General features: G+C 43.9%; 1 protein-coding gene across 1 annotated transcript in view; it reads left to right on the forward strand.

The window, feature by feature from the left end:
- LOC124802919 (medium-chain acyl-CoA ligase ACSF2, mitochondrial-like) overlaps positions 1–19,215 on the forward strand; it is a 266,038-nt gene that overhangs the window by 59,802 nt on the left and 187,021 nt on the right. Inside the window, exon 3 of the mRNA XM_047263990.1 lies at positions 8,045–8,227. Within this exon, the coding sequence (XP_047119946.1) occupies positions 8,045–8,227 (183 nt within the window). The remainder of the gene's footprint in view (positions 1–8,044; positions 8,228–19,215) is intronic.

Below are 19,215 nucleotides of genomic sequence, written 5' to 3' on the forward strand. Positions count from 1 at the left end.
CCCGATTTAGGTTTTCTTGTGGATGTGATAATCACTCCCAAAAAAGTGATGATAACATAAGAGTTTGCCACATAAACTGCAACAAATGAATTGTCTGAAAATAAAAAATTGAACTTTTCACCCGAGAGAATACTTGAACCTAGGACCTTCCGATCCGCAGCTGCTCACGCTATCCACGGGACCACGGCGCCCTTGAGCCCCTATTGTCTAAGATGGTGCCTATATAGCGCATGGACTACTCAGTTTGTATATTTTGCTTGTTTTTTTCGTAGTTCCACACAACTTCTTCCTGTTTTCTCGATTGATCTGTGTTCAGTTTTTCAAGGCCTATCCATTGTGCCAACTTATAACTAAATCTGAGGAGGGTGCGATGGGGAGGTTTCCTTGTGAGCAACGCTCTGTTTCTGCACACGTGACAGGTGATGCGAAGCGGGTCGGCCAAGGTCTTGCCCGCTGTACCACGCAAAGCCTCTATGCACAGCGCAATGCGGCAGTGAATCACGCTATCTAGTCAAAAGTTGATATGTCGAGAACCATTGGCTACTATACAATTATAAGGTTTATAATTCAAGCAGCTACCGGTCACAAGTACGGTATTAAAAAATTATTTAATTCAAAAAAATTGCCTGTTTCGGATTTATTACAAATCAGTCTTCGGATGGTTCTTACTGTCTTGCAGGGGCTTCGTGTATTAGTTATTGGTTTGATGCGGTGGTGTGCATTTCTGTGCGAAGAATTCGTGCTGTATTAGTCTGACGCATTTTAAAGTTAACGCATTTATGTACGCGCACTATGTGATGGCTGTTTAAGTCACTGGAAGCTGCTTAACACACACACGCTCAATATTTTTACAAAGTATGGCCTAGCTTCACATAAGTAACAAAAACAGGTGTTCGTGAACACAAGTAGTCAACAGTGCAACATAACGATGCGGGAATTTCGACATAAGTAACCTAAAAGTAATTTAGTTTTATCTGAGAGATTTGTTGAAAGTGTTTTTGTATCTTATTAGCCATGGTTACAGTTGAACAGGCTGTTCCTTACATCGCTTTTTGTTGTAGGGCACTACGGCCCCAACATCACCAGAAGGGGAAAAACAGCTGTCAAGTTACGTAAACTACAAATGTAATCTAAACAGAGGCAGCAGTCTGAAGATGAACCTGCCGGTTTGTGACGGGGAACGCCGCTATTTGTATAAATTAACAGTGGCTGTATGTAGTTTTCTGGTTTGGGAGAATCAGCTTGTATTTTGCACACGGCCACGATTTCAAAATGTCAGTTTTCGACAAAATATCATATAAGGTCAGTTGTAGGTACTGCGGATGGCTAACTGCGGTTTATTCAACAAATTCTGGAAAAGTGTATCGCCGGCCGCTGGTAGCCGAGCGGTTCTAGGCGCTTCAGTCAGGAACCGCGCGACCGCTACGGTCGCAGGTTCGAATCCTGCCTCGGGCATGGATGTGTGTGATGTCGTTAGGTTAGTTAGGTTTAATTAGTTCTATGTCTAGGGACTGATGATCTCAGCAGTTAAGTCCCGTAGTGCTCAGAGCCATTTGAACCATTTGAAAAGTGTATCGAAAGTTCAGAACCTGGGAGTGGCTCCAGTTTTTGGAGTTTCTACCGGGTCACATTAAACGTAAGGTACCGAAGCAATTCACAGGTACTCTGCTAGAGTCGTTACGGTAGGTTCCATCAGTACGAGAGTGTTATGGAAATTCTCCATGAAGCAGATGGGAACCTTTGAAGGGAAGAAGAAGACCTTTTTGCGAAACGCTATTACGACGGTTTAGAAAATTAGCAATTGCGACGGACTGCATAACGTTTCTACTGGCTCCGAAGTTTATTTAGCGTTAGGATCGTGAGGGTAAAATAAAGGAGATAAGATGGTTCAAATGGCCCTAAGCACTATGGACTTAACATCTGAGGTCATCAGTCCCCTAGAACTTAGAACTACTTAAACCTAACTAACCTAAGGACATCACACACATCCATACCCGAGGCAGGATTCGAACCTGCGACCGTAGCGGTCGCGCATTTCCAGACTGTAGCGCCTAGAACCGCTCGGCCAACCAGGCCGGGTAACTGTGCATGAAACCAGCGGAATTAATCACTTGTGACTTCCAAAGTGTTACCAGCAGCCAGCTAGAACAATGACTGTTCGTAGGGATAACAATGCCCTAGTAGCTCCTCAGAAGTAGTCAGTGCCTAGCAACGTTTGGGGTGGTGTAGAAATCGACGCCGCTGGACAGATTGTGGCATTTATGCCATATTGCGCTCCGCTTTCATTCCTACAATATATTATAGTATGTCGTGTATAGAGCGAAGCTGCATCAGTGGCCGATGGTCGGTAGTTGACTTCACGCCACGCGACGCCAGACGGTCACGTAGTTTCGAACACAGAACGTACGAGAGGCTTCCTATGTTGGAGCAGTGGAAGTAAACGTTCGGAGGGGTGCAAAGCCGCTTATCGCTTACAATTTGCTGTTGCAGATTACTACTAAATTTTAACTTCCAACCGTACAGATGGTCTTGCTTGTATTGAGAGCAATCATTTAATAATTTCAACAACTTTAATAATGGGATTTTCACTCTGCAGCGGAGTGTGCGCTGATATGAAACTTCCTGACAGATTAAAACTATGTGCCGGATCGAGACTCGAACACGGGACCTTTGCCTTTCGGGGGCAAGTGGATTACAAACAATTTCAGACAGAACAAATTTTAAGGAAATTTTGTAAAAATGAAATCAATCTTCAAAATTTTAACATGGCTGAAGGCCTTTATGTTAAATTTAAAAAGAACGGAATTAATACACGGCCGAAGGCCTCGCACAATACTTCAAACTAAAATGAAAATAACAATATAAAACAAACAGAACAAGTGGCGCTCAGAGGTGTTCCAAGGGTCAGCCTGAGAAGGTAGCTCAAACGTAAGGTGAGGTGAGACAGGCAGCCAAGAGATGACGTTAAATAGTCGGATGGCAACCCAAACTAGGGACGGCCCAAGGACCGACCAACAATTTAACCAATTCCCTTCCATCCGACCAACGGCACAACGATGGAAAATATCGGCCGAGGACGATGATACGAACAGCACTACGCCTAAAAACAGCCAAGGGAACAATAACCACTCTAAGCAAAATATGAACCAAACACTTAAAAGGCTGTCGAACTACACGCCGTGCCGGAGAGCATCAACATGACGAGGAAAGGCACACTGCCGGAAAACTACGCTAACGACCAGGGCAGGTAACAGGGGCGTTAACGGCCACAGGACAGAAAATACCGCTGGTGCACTTCACTGGCAAGTAACAGTCAATTTAATAATTAATCACAATATAGGAAGATGGCTGCAAGATTTCGCCGACTCCAGCACATCATATGTTGCTGCTAGCCCGAACGGCCCAGGGAGCAACAACCCGCAAATGAATGAAGAGATGTCACAATAGTTGAGGTTTCATAACAGGTTAACTGATAACTCAACTTCGGCATCCAGGTTCGGTGGCAACGAAATTTGTCACTCTCGCAGCTAGCACCTCACGATCCGACAGCGGGTGCTCACCGCCAGTGGTCCTGACCAGGCAACGCGCCGCGGAGACTTCCTCGCTGCTCCATCCCAACTGACTGACTACCACGCACACCACCACCATCCGGAAATACTAGCGGTCACACCAAAGATAGTACGACAGTACTAGTATCGATAAGCGCTGCTGCTGCCACTCAAGGGGGCAAGACAGCAACTTTTTTACGCCAGTAAGTAAGGAAGAAACGAGACGCCACTCGATGTGACAAAATGCCAAAGAACAAACGGCATGAACGCGAGCCACACACGGCTCAATTAGACACATAGTCTAAGAGGAGATATTTCTGGCAGAGCCTACTGATTTGTTTCATTACTGTGTACACCATCTTGACTGAATGACAGTCGGCTAAGTGTCAAATTCCCTTAGCCAACTGTCATTCAGTCAAGATGGTGTACACAGTAATGAAACAAAGCAGTAGGCTCTGCCAGAAATATCTCCTCTTAGACTATGTGTCTAATAGTTTGCCACCCCAGGCAATTTATAGCACTTCAAACCCTTGATAATGGCACTTTGAAGCCGAAATCATGATTGTGTAAGTGTAAATGTAACGCTGTTAATAAACAACAGTCTAGTGGCGATACTGACTTTAAAGAAATGTATTATGACTGTGGCCCCGCATTATGAAAAAAAATTATTAAACTACCGCCATTATTTATGTCCATGTCGCTGTTCCATGACTTGGAAATTGGAAATTTGTGGTAAGTTCCTATGGGACCAAACTGCTGAGGTCATCGGTCCCTAGGCTTACACACTGCGTAACTAACTGACGTTAAGGACAACACACACCCATGCCCGAGGGAGGACTCGAACCTACGACGGGGTGAGCCGTGCGAACCATGGCACGGCGCCCAAGACCGCACGGCTACCCCGCGCGGCTGCGTGACTTCATCTCAGTAAACAAAACGAATAACAAGGGTGCCACACGCTTCCCTGAGCGCACATGAGGTTACTTCAACATCTGTCGATGACTCTCCATCCAAGATAACATTCTGTGTCTTCCCCAACAAGTAATCTTGAATCCATTTACAAATATCGGTTGATACCTCATATTATTGTACTTTCTATAGAAGACGTATGTGTGATTCTGAGTCAGGAAACACTGCATTTACTTCAGTACCTTGATCCCTAGCGTTCAGAATGTCATGTGAGACAAGCGCGAATGGTACAGTGTGGTTATAATGAAAATTTCGCTACTTGAAAAATTAGTGATCGTTGGACACCGAAACGTTGTGGAAACCTTTAAGTACCTGCGGAAGAGAAATAACGAATAAAACATCGAAAGAAACACATTTTAATTTCCACAGAAGAAGGTAACATTTCTTAATTGCATACCACGTTTACGTTCATGATTACAAACGTTGCTCAATGTGACGAGCATCTGCATCCACGATAGCCTTGGATCGCGCTAGAAATTTCTCTTCCGCTGCCCGAAACATCTCAGGTGGTATGTTGCCTACCTCTCTCGCTATCCTCATCTTCAATCTTCAACTTGTATTACTGCCCCTTTATAAACCCTGTCCTTGAGGTACCTTCACAGCCAGAAATCACACTGATTCAAATCTGGTCATCCTGGTCATCTTGGTTTTGAACGATTGCCCAACGAATCGGTTCTCTCCAAACGTCTTACGGAGTAAGCAAGTTTCCTTACGAACAATGTGAGGCGTAGCTTCATCGTGCATCAAAACGGTTGAGTCCAAAGCACCTTTCTCTCGCAGCGAAGGGCTCACATGCTGACGAAGCAGGATACAGGAAAGTGTGCCATTCGCGTTGCATATATTTGGGGTTGAGTGTCTCAACCCTGCGTCACTGTACTAATAGCGACGCCAAATGGAAGTCATGACACTAACATTATTGACAACGCAAATCCTGCAGCGCACTGTCAACGTAATTCCTGTGAGGTGAATAGTTTTCTGTCTACACGGTCTCAAGTAGCGAAAGTTTAATTATAACCACCCTGTATTTCACATGATCGATGTTTTCGGAATCCATGCTGGTTGGCGTGGAGGAAGGAAGAAAAGAAGATTACAGTTTAACGCACCGTCAACAACGAGGTCATTAAAGGCGCAGCACAGTCTCAGCTTAAGGAAGGATGAGGAGGGAAATCGGCTGTGCGCTTCTCAAAGGAAGCGTTTCTCAACGCTACTGACACTAATTTCTAGTTGACACATACATGGAGTGGTACGAGAGTTAAATTGCGGCAGTAATTCTGTGTTTTCTGTTGTAAATGAACATTTGAAAACAGAATTAAGCATTTCTGTTTTAGCTTTGCTACACTCAGTTTCAGTACTAGTTGCATCCATAAGTGTCTGGACACAAACTTTGATGATCCCAACAGTATTTACAATCAAAAAGGGTTTCTTCGAGTTCCGTGAGAGATCTTTCGATAATATCGTGCTACGGTAGTCATTGAAGGCTTCGCGTATTGCCATTTTGACAGTCAAACGTGTTTCATTCAGCTTCTCTCTATCTACAGCCCTATTCTTTCCTTTACACCTATTGTTCAGTAGTCTCTGTTTCTTTACAAGTTTCCTTACAGTGACAGTATCCCAATCAGAGTGACTCCTATTATAAACTACTAGGTACGTATCTATCCAGTGCATGGTCAACTATTCTTTTAAACTTGAGCTATAGTTCCTCCACATGTTTTTGTAAACTTGAGCCATAGTTTCTCCAATGTTCTTTTCCTGTGCTGAAAGTTTCATTGAAATAAGATTCTATTGTTTTTCTATCTACTTTACTGAACGTATATTATATCTTTCTACTTGTTTTAGTTGTCCTTTGCGCATTGACGGCACTTTCAACAGTGGACGTTACATTTCATATGTGTTACGACCCGTGGCTCTACCCTTCATTCGATCCCTGCGAAACCCTACATTTCAGCAGGATAATGCACGACCGCACGTTGCAGGTCCTGTACGGGTCTTTCTGGACGCAGAAAATGTTCGACTGGTGCCCTGGCGGTCACATTCTCCAGATCTCTCACCAACTGAAAACGTCTGGTCAATGGTGGCGGTGCAACTGGCTCGTCACAATACGCCAGTCACTACTCTTGATGAACTGTGGTATCGTGTTGAAGCTGCATGGGCAGCTGTACCTGTACACGCCATGCAAGCTCTGTTTGAGTCAATGCCCCGGCGTATCAAGGCCGTTATTACGGGCAGAGGTGGTTGTTCTGGGTACTGATTTCTCAGGATGTCTTGTTTGTTGTGGTCTTCAGTCCTGAGACTGGTTTGATGCAGCTCTCCATGCTACTCTATCCTGTGCAAGCTTCTTCATCTCCCAGTACCTACTGCAGCCTACATCCCTCTGAATGTGCTTAGTGCATTCATCTCTTGGTCTCCCTCTACGATTTTTACCCTTCACGCTGCCCTCCAATACTAAATTTGTGATCCCTTGATGCCTCAGAACGTGTCCTACCAACCGATCCCTTCTTCTAGTCAAGTTGTGCCACAAACTGCTCTTCTCCCCAATCCTATTCAGTACCTCCTCACTAATTATGTGATCAACCCATCTAATCATCAGCATTCTTCTGTAGCACCACATTTCGAAAGCTTTCTATTCTCTTCTTGTCCAAACTAGTTATCGTCCATGTTTCATTTCCATGCATGCCTACACTCCATACGTATACTTTCAGAAACGACTTCCTGACACTTAAATCTATACCCGATATTAACAAATTTCTCTTCTTCAGAAACGCTTTCCTTGCCATTGCGTCTACATTTTATATCCTCTCTACTTCGACCATCATCAGTTATTTTGCTCCCCAAATAGCAAAACTCCTTTACTACTTTAAGTGTCTCATTTCCTAATCTAATTCTCTTAGCATCACCCGACTTAATTTGACTACATTCCATTATCCTCGTTTTGCTTTTGTTGATGTTCATCTTATATCCTCCTTTCAAGACACTGTCCATGCCGTTCAGCTGCTCTTCCAAGTCCTTTGCTGTCTCTGACAGAATTACAATGTCATCGACGAACCTTAAAGTTTTTATTTCTTCTCCATGGATTTTAATACCTACTCCGAATTTTTCTTTTGTTTTCTTTACTGCTTGCTCAATATACAGATTGAATAACATCGGGGAGAGGCTACAACCCTGTCTCACTCCTTTCCCAACCACTGCTTCCCTTTCATGTCCCTGGACTCTTAAAACTGCCATCTGGTTTCTGTACAAATTGTAAATAGCCTTTCGCTCTCTGTATTTTACCCCTGCCGCCTTCAGAATTTGAAAGAAAGTATTCAGTTCTAGTATAATATATTAGTCCAATGAATACCCGTTTATCATCTGCATTTCTTCTTGATGTAGCAATTTTACTGGCCAGTAGTGTATGTTCTGGGTAACAGCTACGTAAGGTTTCCTTTGAGTTTTATTTCCCAGCAGTTGATTGAAATTTCGAAGGTCTCCCACGCGTGGCGTTCCCCCTGTGGCCCTCGGTTGTTCCGCACGCTGCGCCTGTGTTGCAGGTGGACCGGCTGGCGGCCGGCCTGCTGGACGCTGGGCTGCGTCGCGGGGACCGGCTGGCGCTGTGGGGCGGCAACTCGGCCGAGTGGTACCTGGCCGCGCTGGCCGCCGGGCGCGCCGGCATGGTGCTCGTCTGCGCCAACCCCGCCTACGAGGTCGCCGAGTTCCGCTACTGCCTCAACAAGGTGCGTGCCCTCGCCGCCCGCTCACTGTCCACTGCTCACATTCATTCAACGCTGCCCAGCCCACGCAACACAGTAATTTGTCGGGGTGCGACATAGCCACTTGTCATTACATCTACATCTATACTGTGCAAACCAACTTACAGAGATCTCCACCCACTCCTACTCTTACGGATTGGTGGAGAGCCCTGCAGCACTACTTCAGACATTATTCGAGTCCATGTCAAGTCGTGTTGCGGCACTTCTGCGTGCTCTCGGTGGTCCTAAACGATATTAGGCATGTTGAAACCTTCCCGCCTCTTCTACATCGCTTTTCTTACGCAACCTTCCATTCTACAATAACCTATGAAACCTTCCCTTAGGATTTACATCTCTTGCTTAATAATAACAAATGAAATCTTCCCTTTGAAATTTATTCTCTTTCTCAATCTTCGCATACAAATTTAAATGCTGCTTGTTAAAAGTGATTTGCTGATTATTTCGACGAAACATAGAATGTGTCGTCGTTGTGGCCCTCAGTCGTTACCTCCAATAACCCAAAACTGTTCCTTACCTTTTTGTACTGTTACTCGATCGCCACCTGACTGCTACATCGAACTGCGACATGAATATACTTACTCTGTTTTACTATACTCTATTAACTGCTGGTGGGCTGCCATAATAAGTGGCTGTATTTATTACCAAAGCTGACGTTATTCTTTAATTAATTTGACTGAAGTTACGTAATTCATAGTTAAACTTTTCCTTGACAACAACAAATTTTGCAAAGTTTTTGGGATGGATTATAATCAATAATGCAATATTCCTGGCAAAAATTAATTATATTCTGAATGAAATGATTTTACAAACGTTCAAATGGGACTTACTTTTTACAATAATCTTACAACTAGCATTGCGCAAACATACCTTCAGTAGTCTTGGAGTTCCTCAAAAAAATAATTCAATAATGTTAGCTCCTCTTATGATAATAGTTAGCTGATGTTTCTGTACATACGTTTATAATCTCTTGTAAATCATAGCTGGTGGCTTGCAGGCACACCGCTCCTCTCAACCTCTCGCTTCAGATCTGCTACCGACTCGCTTCGCACCTCGCTTACTACGAACGCTAAAGTGCGGTCTCTCCCGCCAACAGTGCTTTCTGGTGCATACAATCCCTGCTACCATTACAAAATGTATCAATGCGCGGTCTTTCCCGCTCTTTTCTTAAAATGTATCCATATGCGGTCTCTCCCGCCCTTTTTAAAATTATATCAATGTGCGGTCTCTCCTGCCAACAATACTTTGGTGCATGCATTCCCTGCTACCACAATTATTTCCAACATGACAAATATTAATTATTCCTACTTAATCGTATTAATAAAATATATAAATCTTTCATAAATTGTGGTTTGACAATAGACAATAGAAATATACACGTCTTACAATGTGTACCAGTTTCTTTGGCTCTTCAGTGTACAACAGTAGACTACAGAACGCCCCTCTTGCATTGTCTGCCACTCGAGATGGCCGAGCATTTCTGTGACACTTTAGCGCTAACTAAATGGACCTGTAAAGAAATGCATTGCTCTTCTTTGAACCTTAATCAAATGTGTCGCTCTTCCTAGGATCTTCTCTATTTCTTTTATCCTACCTGATATGGACGGCAAACTGACGAGCAGTATTCAAGTTTCGGTCGAACAAGGGTTTTGTAAGCTACATCCTTCTTGGATGAATTACATTTCTCGAGAATTCTTCCAATGAATGTCAGTCTAGCATATGTCTATTTTTCTATTAGTTTTAAGTGGTCACCCCACTTCCAATCGCTCCATACGTGTACTCCTAGATAATGGGTGCTTATAATTAAACTTTCACTGCTGGAGTCAGTGTGGACGGAAAACTATTTACTGGAAAGATACCTAACCTTACATGAATAACCTTCAGACTGTGAACTGTAGGATTTGCGCTGTTAGCAGTGTTAGTGTCATAACTTGACGTTAACTTCAAATGACTCTGAGCACTATGGGACTTAACATCTGAGGTCATCAGTCCCCTAGACTTCTTGTTGTTGTTGTGGTCTTCAGTCCAGAGGCTGGTTTGATGCAGCTCTCCATGCTACTCTATCCTGTGCAAGCTTCTTCATCTCCCAGTACCTACTGCAGCATACATCCCTCTGAATCTGCTTAGTGCATTCATCTCTTGGTCTCCCTCTACGATTTTTACCCTTCACGCTGCCCTCCAATACTAAATTTGTGATCCCTTGATGCCTCAGAACATGTCCTACCAACCGATCCCTTCTTCTAGTCAAGTTGTGCCACAAACGTCTCTTCTCCCCAATCCCATTCAATACCTCCTCATTAATTATATGATCTACCCATCTAATGTTCAACATTCTTCTGTATCACCACATTTCGAAATCTTCTATTCACTTCTTGTCCAACCTAGTTATCGTCCACGTTTCACTTCCATACATAGCTACATTCCATACAAATACTTTCAGAAACGACTTCCTGATCGATGTTAAAAATTTCTCTTCTTCAGAAACGCTTTCCATGCCATTGCCAGTCTACATTTGATATCCTCTCTGCTTCAACCATCATCAGTTATTTTGCTCGCCAAATAACAAACCACCTTTACTACTTTAAGTGTCTCATTTCCTAATCTAATTCCCTCAGCATCACCCGACTTAATTCGACTACATTCCATTATCCTCGTTTTGCTTTTGTTGACGTTCATCTTCTATCCTCCTTTCTAGACACAGTTCATTTCGTTCAGCTGCTCTTCAAGGTCCTTTGCTGTCTCTGACAGAATTACAAGGCCATCGGCGAACCTCAAAGTTTTTATTTCTTCTCCATGGATTTTTCTTTTCTTTCCTTTACTGTTTACTCAATGTAAGGATTTAATAACATCGGGGATAGGCTACAACCCTGTCTCACTCCCTTCCCAACCACTGCTTCCCTTTCATGCTCCTCGGCTCTTATAACTGCCACCTGTATTTTACTCCTGCCACCTTCAGAATTTGAAATAGAGTATTCCAGTCAACATTGTCAAAAGCTTTCTCTAAGTCTACAAGTGCTAGAAAAGTAGGTTTGCCTTTCCTTAATCTATTTTCTAAGATAAGTCGTAGGGTCAGTATTGCCTCACGTGTTCCAACATTTCTACGGAATGCAAACTTATCTTCCCCGAGGTCGGCTTTTACCAGTTTTTCCATTCGTCTGTAAAGAAATCGTGTTAGTATTTTGCAGCCGTGGCTTATTAAACTGCTAGTTCGGTAATATTCACACCTGTCAACGCCTGCTTTCTTTGGGATTGGAATTATTATATTCCTTTTGAAGTCTGAGGGTATTTCGCCTGTCTTATACATCTTGCTCACCAGAAGGTAGAGTTTTGTCAGGGCTGGCTCTCCCAAGGCTATCAGTAGTTGTAATGGAATATTGTCTACTCCCGGGGCCTTGTTTCGGATTAGGTATTTCAGTGCTCTGTCAAACTCTTCATGCAGTATCATATCTCCCATTTCATCTTCATTTACATCCTGTTCCATTTCCATAGTATTGTCCTCAAGTACATCACCCTTGTACAGACCCTCTATATACTCCTTCCACCTTTCTGCTTTCTCTTCTTTGCTTAGAACTGGTTTTCCATCTGAGCTCTTGATATTCATACAAGTGGTTCTCTTTTCTCCAAAAGTCTATTTAATTTTCCTGTAGGCAGTGTCTATCTTGCCCTTACTGAGATAAGCCTCTACATCCTTACAGTTGTTCTCTAACCATCCCTGCCTAACCATTTTGCATTTCCTGTCGATCTCATTTTTGAGACGTTTGTATTCCTTTTTGCCTGCTTCATTTACTGCATTTTTATATTTTCTTCTTTCATCAATTAAATTCAATATATCTTCTGTTACCTACTTAATCCTCTGCTGCCTTCACTATGTCATCCTTCAAAGCAAGCCATTCTTCTTCTTCTGTATTTCTTTCCCCCATTCCTGTCAATCGTTCCCTAATGTTCTCCCTGAAACTCTCTACAACCTCTGGTTCTGTCAGTTTATCCACACCCCATCTCCTTAAATTCCCACCTTTTTGCAGTTTCTTCAGTTTTCATCTACAGTTCATAACCAGTAGATTGTGGTCAAAGTCCACATCTGCCCCTGGAAATATCTTACGATTTAAAATCTGGTTCCTAAATCTCTGTCTTACCATTATGTAATCTACTTGAAACCTTCGAGTATCTCCAGGCCTCTTCCACGTTTGCAACCTTCTTTTATGATTCTTGAACCAAGTGTTAGCTACGGTTCAGTTATGCTCTATGCAAGATTCTACCAGGTGGCTTCCTCTTTCATTTCTTACCCACATTCCATATTCACCCCTAGACTTAGAACTACTTAAACCTAACTAACCTAAGGACATCACACACATCCATGCGCGAGGCAGGATTCGAACATGCGACCGTAGCAGCAGCGCGGTTCCGGACTGAAGCGCCTAGAGCCGCTCGGTCGCAGCGGCCGGCCGACGTTAAGTACCGGTACTGGTACGACGACGTAGAGTTGAAACACAAGTATTAGTATGCATTATAGCTGCAAACAGTCAACGTGGGTCTGGACGAGTTGAGCAGAGCTTTACTCGTAAAGCTACTTTATCGAAAGAACGAGAATAGTGCTGCTGCTCCTCGTGACTATCGACGCACTGCTCATTAGTTAACTCAGTTACTCCGTAACACATCTGGAGGAAACCGAATCTAGTTAGGTTTAAGTAGTTCTAAGTTCTAGGGGACTGATGACCACAGATGTTAAGTCCCATAGTGCTCAGAGCCATTTGAACCATTTTTGAAACCGAATCATTGGCCGATTGTTCAAAACCAAGATCGCTAAAACCATTTGCTGGGGGTTACTGAAGGGCAGGGTTTATCAACAGTACACTATCACACATCGTTGGCTGATGACGTTGATGGTTGAAGAGGAGTATGGCGAGGGAAGTAGCCAATGTCCCACATAAGATGTTTCAAGCACCAGTAGAACAATCTCTAGTGCAGTTCCAGGCTGTCGTGGGTGCAGACGTTCGCCACACTGACCAAGCACGAAGGAATTATCCCAATGAGACGGAAATCGGTGGACGTAATGAACAGGTACTATGTAGACAAACATATGATTGCAATTTTAGAATTACTGGATGAATTACTCAATAGAAAGATCTTCACAATTTTAACCAGTCTATAACTTGTTGGTACGAGGTGGAATCCAAAATTTTCGGGACTGGTGCTGCCATCTGGAAAGTAGAATTAGTAGATCTTTGCACCGCTAGGTGGCGACAGCTGCATATCTGATGAGTCAGTGTGTGGAGTGGCATTCAGCTGGGAGAACGTGTTGCGTGTGCACAGCGATTTCCGTAATACTCTGTGTTTGGTTTGTGGCGATTTTATGATGGATCCGCGAACAGAACAGCGCATGTGTATCAAATTCTGTGCGAATATCGGGAAAAGTGCTACGATTCAACAAGTGTTTGGGGGACAGAGCATCAACCGTATGTGTGTGTTTGAGTGGCATGCTCGGTTCAGGGCCGGCCATACAGACGTCGAAGATGATGCTCACACTGTAAGGCCCATTGGGGGCACAACGCCAGACATTGTTGCCAAATTTCAACAATTGGTTTGTGCGAATCGACGTCGAACCATTCAAGACCTTGCGGATGAAGTGGGTGTTGGTTATGGGACATACAAATGTTGGTTGATGAATTGGGCATGCATCATGTCGCCGCAAAATTTGTGCCAAGGATCTTGACTGCCGATCAGAAGGCACAGCATGTTGAAGTGTGCACAGACCTTCGTCAGACAGCGTCTGTGAACCAACCTTCTTGTGACGGGTTATCACTGGCGACGAGAGCTGGATTTTCGGTTATGATCCAGGTACAAAGCAACAATCGTCCCAATGGAAGAGCCCGGGCTCTGCAAGACCCAAAAAAGCGAGACTGGTGAAGAGCAAAGTGAAGAGCATGATCATTGTTTTCTTTGATACCAAGGGAATTGTGCACAAAGAATTCGTCCCACCCAACCAAACAGTGAATTCCGCTTACTACTGTGACGTTTTGCGATGGCTCCTTGAAAACCCAGATGTGGCAACATTTTTTGGGTACCTTCTGAGTGGCCTTCCATTTCTTCACTTACCTTGATGGCATACTAGTATCTTCTAAAAATGACTAATTACATGAACATCACTTAAGGGCAGTGCGATAGAGGCTAACTGATAATGGAATTACACTCATTGAGAACAAGTACCTCCTCTGTAAACCTTGGTAATCTTCCTTAGCTGTAAAGTGTCAGTACACAACATCACACCTTTACCTGGGAAGTTATATACTTTAGTGTCCTTCCTGCCCAGGAACCACTGCAACACAAATGCCTCTCACAAACACAGTGGCAGGTCACAGCACAACAGGCAAGCGCCCTCTCTACTGGACACAATGACAACTGTGTTCAAGGACTTGCAAGAAAGCACCATTGCTGTGTTACTCTATCACCCCACTCATGAGGTGCACTTAGTTTTGATTGTTGACACCAGCAATACACTCGGCGCAGCAGTACACCAAAAAGTTAACAGATATTGGCAACCTCTGAGTTTCTTTCCCCGAAAGCTGCAACACACCAAACATATTGGAGCACTTACGACAGGGAGCTCTTAGTGACCTATGAGAGCATCCTATATTTCCATCCCCTGGTCTGTTACAATTACACTGACTACAAACCAATCGTGTCAGTGATCGAAAAGATCAGCGACAAGAGCTCTCCACGCTAATTCAGACACATCAAATATGCCTGCCAATTTACAATGGATATCTGCCACACTAATGGCACCTGCAATATTGCAGCTGCCTACTGTTCTCATAGCAACAGCCTCATGCCTCCTTTGAGCTACAATGACCTTACCTCTGCGCAGTCTTCAGATCAACAACTTCAACGGTTATTGAATGACTCCCCCACCAGCCTATGCCTGCAACTGTTGGTTGCACCTTATGGTACGGCAAGTTTATTGTGTGATGTGTCTAGAAACAACCTGAGACCCTACATCATGCTTTAGTGTTGATAGAAAGCTTTTGACAGAATCCACAACCTGGTGTACTCTGGGACCAATGTCGCTGTCATGTGACTGATTGATTCGTGTGGCTTTCAGTGAGCACAGATGCATGTGCCTGGGCTAGTGCATGCTTATAGAGCCAATGCAGCGAGCCCAGGCGTCATGTGCACGCAGATGTGGGACGTTTTCCAGCGTCAGTGATCAGGTTCGGGCATGTTCTCATTGGCTTAGTTGGCCCTCTTGCCCCATCTGAAAGTTACAGATCCGTACTCATGGCTGTGGCCAGATGCACACGGTGGCCAGAGGCTGCTCCCGTCAAGGACATATCTGCTGAGATGACCACTAGGACGTTCATTGAGACCTGGTTGGCACATTTCAGTTACCCTCTGCGCGTCACTAAAGACCAAAGGCGGTCATTTGAGTGTAACCTTTTCAATGAACTATCAAAATTGTACAGTTTCCATCTACCACCTGGCAAGCAACAGCATGGTTCAGAGATGGCGCCGCACTTTAAAAGCCACCAAAATGTGCCACAATGATGCTTGGACTCCAGTATTGTCCCTGGTTCTGCTAGGACTACGGACGGCCTTCGAAACAGACCTTAGTTCCTCGTCAGCAGAGATGGGCTACAGCAAAGCTCTGCACGTCCCAGCAGATTTCCTCATCCAATCACCACTGCCGGATTAGTCACAGCTTCTCCACCTGGTACAAAGATTACGGGACCAGTGCCACCCTATGGATCTGATTCGGTTTCCATGCACAAGGTGATAGCAGACTTCTCTCACCTCAAGCTTCACACAGACATCGTCTGCCCAGCACTACAATCTCCTTAATCGAGATCTTTTCTGGTTCTAGGGCAAAGGGAACACACGACGGATATCGTCCAAAATGGCAAGTGCACCAAAGTCTCCCCTGAGCGCGTTAAGCCTTCCTGGATTTAGCGCCAACTTCCGAAGGTGTCACTCTGACATAAGGGAACCACTTCCTCACACTCCTCCCTTCTGTCTCGTACTAATGCTGCAAATCTGGCCTCCATTCCCAGAATCAGCTGTATCATGTATGACAGTTATGTGTACATCACACCTAGCCATCCATACACTAGCTGGACATGCTGTCAAGTGTGAATTCACCTGTATGCCCAGTGCTCTGCGCTTTAGGGGAATGGGGCCTATTGGGAGTGACATAATCAACTAATCGTTGCTTTTTGGATTTAAAAACATGGCACAGATGTGACAACATTTTTTGGATGGGGTTGTAAGGGGACTTCATTTTCCTTCACTTACTCTGATGACACACTCGTGTTTTCTATAAACCGTGAGTTATATGAACATCACATAAGGGCAGCGCTATAGAGGCTGACTGACTATGGAATTATGCTTAGTGAGCACAAGTGTGTTGTCAGTGAACCTGCGGTAACCTTCCTTGGCTGTAAAGTATCAGCCCACGCACCACACCCTGGGTTGTGGACTGTTACTTTCACTTTTTATAGTTTTTGCTCTTCCTGTTCTTGTTAGTTTTCTCATGTATTTGCATCGTGATTTTTTTCAGTGTGTAATAAAAGTGAATATTATCACACAGGCAATTCATGTATATGCTTTATATGTAGACAATAGTGTTCCTACACGTTCCAACCAATGTATCATGACGTTTTACTGTGTGCCATAGTTCTATGGAGCATATCAGGATATTTTGTTCTATCCAATATCCAATATATTCGTAAGTTTATAATAATACGCATTTTACTTTTCATCATGAGCTGTAATACTCCCTAACCAATTTTGAGACTGTCAGCGCCTGCAAGGAGAGCCAACTGCAAGATCTGTTTGCCAGTATTTCAGGCAATAGTAAAAACCTGGAAAAGTGGTTACCTTACTCTTCCCACTTAGTGATAACGAGAGTAAGATCACCCTGTTGGTCAGTTTCGGTTTATACACGACCGGAGTCGGTCACAGTCCAAAATTTTGTTTCTATTCTATGACAGAGAGCCGCATTGTTCGTAAACAGCGGTTTATGCTTGCTTTGTGAATGGCTCTAATAAGACTCAGCAGTGATGAAAAGTAATGTCCTGAGTAATGATGATTACTTAGCTAAGATAATGGTTCAAAAAGCTATGTAGGTAACATCTGTTCGTGATTAAGTTAATGACATACAGTTATGTTAGACTTTTCCTTCAAGTTATACAGTAAGTTACAAATGTCATCCCATAGTAAGTCTGTTTTCCAACAAGAGTGGTAAATTGGCAGAAGAGAGTATATGATCTGAGTTTCCTTCCGACACAATGCCACTGTGGTATGGTTAACAGGTTCATCACAGTGTTGTGAAATGGTGTGGTAACTGCAAACTTACTACACAGCTGAAAAGGAGAGAAGATTAGGGTTTAACGACCAGTCGACAACGACGTCACTAGAGATGGAGCACAAGCTGGGATTAAGGAAGGTTGGACAAAAAAAAGAAAGAAACGGCAATGTGCTTTCAAAAGAACTGTTCTGGTATTCACCTAAAGTGATTCATGGAAATCATGGAAAAAATAAATTTGGACGGCCGGAAACAGACATGAACCACTGTCCTTCTGAATGCGTGTCTAGTGTGCTAACCACTGTGCCACCTCACTTGGTCTCAAAGTTGAAGTATGCAGGACAGTACGATTCTTCTCGGCAAAGCACTGAAATTGCACACGGATTCACCATGAGACTGGCTGTGTATGGGGCAAATGAGTGTCACATTCTGCCATAGTGAAATGGTGACTATGATTTAAACTAGGCCACACAGACGAGGGTGAATCTACAGGGTGGCGCACGAAATGTGTTACCATTTTGTTTTTGAATATAAACTTCATTGTTAATACAATCTCAAAGGAACAATTACTACAATGAAGAGCCGTACATGGAGATTTGTTCTAACTCAGCACACGCTCAATATGTCGACCATTTCATTTCCTCACTTCCTTCAAACGAACACTGAAGTTAGTGATTATCCTAGGGCACATGTCTTCCGTAATTTCACTGCAAGCTTGAAGAATAATTCTTCTGAACTCCATTAAACCACGTGGACGTTTCGGGAAATTTTTTTCCTTTAGGCACCCCCAAAGAAAAATGTCACATGGATTGAGGTCTGGACTATTGGGGGACCAATTTTGTCCGTCATTGAAGCGACCTGGAAACCTGAGTGAAATGATCCGCATGTCGAAATGCTCGTGAAAAACTCCAACACAGTGTTAGCAGTATGTGGCCTTGCTCCATCTTGCATGAACCACTGCGTTTTGAAGGGCAAGGCAGTAGCAAGAAGCTGTGAAATGAAGCTGTTGCGAAGCATGCTCAAATAACGCTTGCTGTTCACAGTTTCTTCGAAGAAAAAGGGTCCAATAAGTCTGTGACTGGAAATTGCTGCCCACGCTGTAATCCTCGGAGCATAATGTTGTCGTTCATGAAGCACTTGAGGGTTTTCAGTGGTCCAAAAGCCACACCGTCTAAATGAAAATGCGCCTTGTCTGAAAACCAAACGTTGTTGAGAGTCTCTTCCGTATCCTCTGCACAACAAACAGTAGTCTCTGCTGCTTGTGTTCTTCAGTGAGATGCTGTGCACAGGCCATCTTGTATGGGTACATATGGAGGTCACTTTTAAGAATGCGTTGAGCGGAGCGTCTGGATATTCCCAGTTGCACTTCTGCCTTTCTACACGATTTCCCCGGACTTCTCTGTGCAGCAACTCGTACCGCTTCAATATTCTCCAGCGAACAAACAGGCGTAGGCCGAGGTCGCTTCGCTTCCAATACTGTTCCTTCCTGTAAAAATTTATCGTACAACCTGTGGAGGTTGCAAGGGACCCATCGTGTGTTAAACTGTTGTCGAAAACGCCTCTGAGTCACAACAAGGCTTTTCGTTTCATGAAAAGTAACGCAACTGCCGATCGTTGCTGTGTCGTCAGTATTCCATCGTCAGCCATTGCTGCTACTAGT

This window comes from Schistocerca piceifrons, chromosome 6 (assembly GCF_021461385.2).
Source record: "Schistocerca piceifrons isolate TAMUIC-IGC-003096 chromosome 6, iqSchPice1.1, whole genome shotgun sequence".
Lineage (NCBI taxonomy): Eukaryota > Metazoa > Arthropoda > Insecta > Orthoptera > Acrididae > Schistocerca > Schistocerca piceifrons.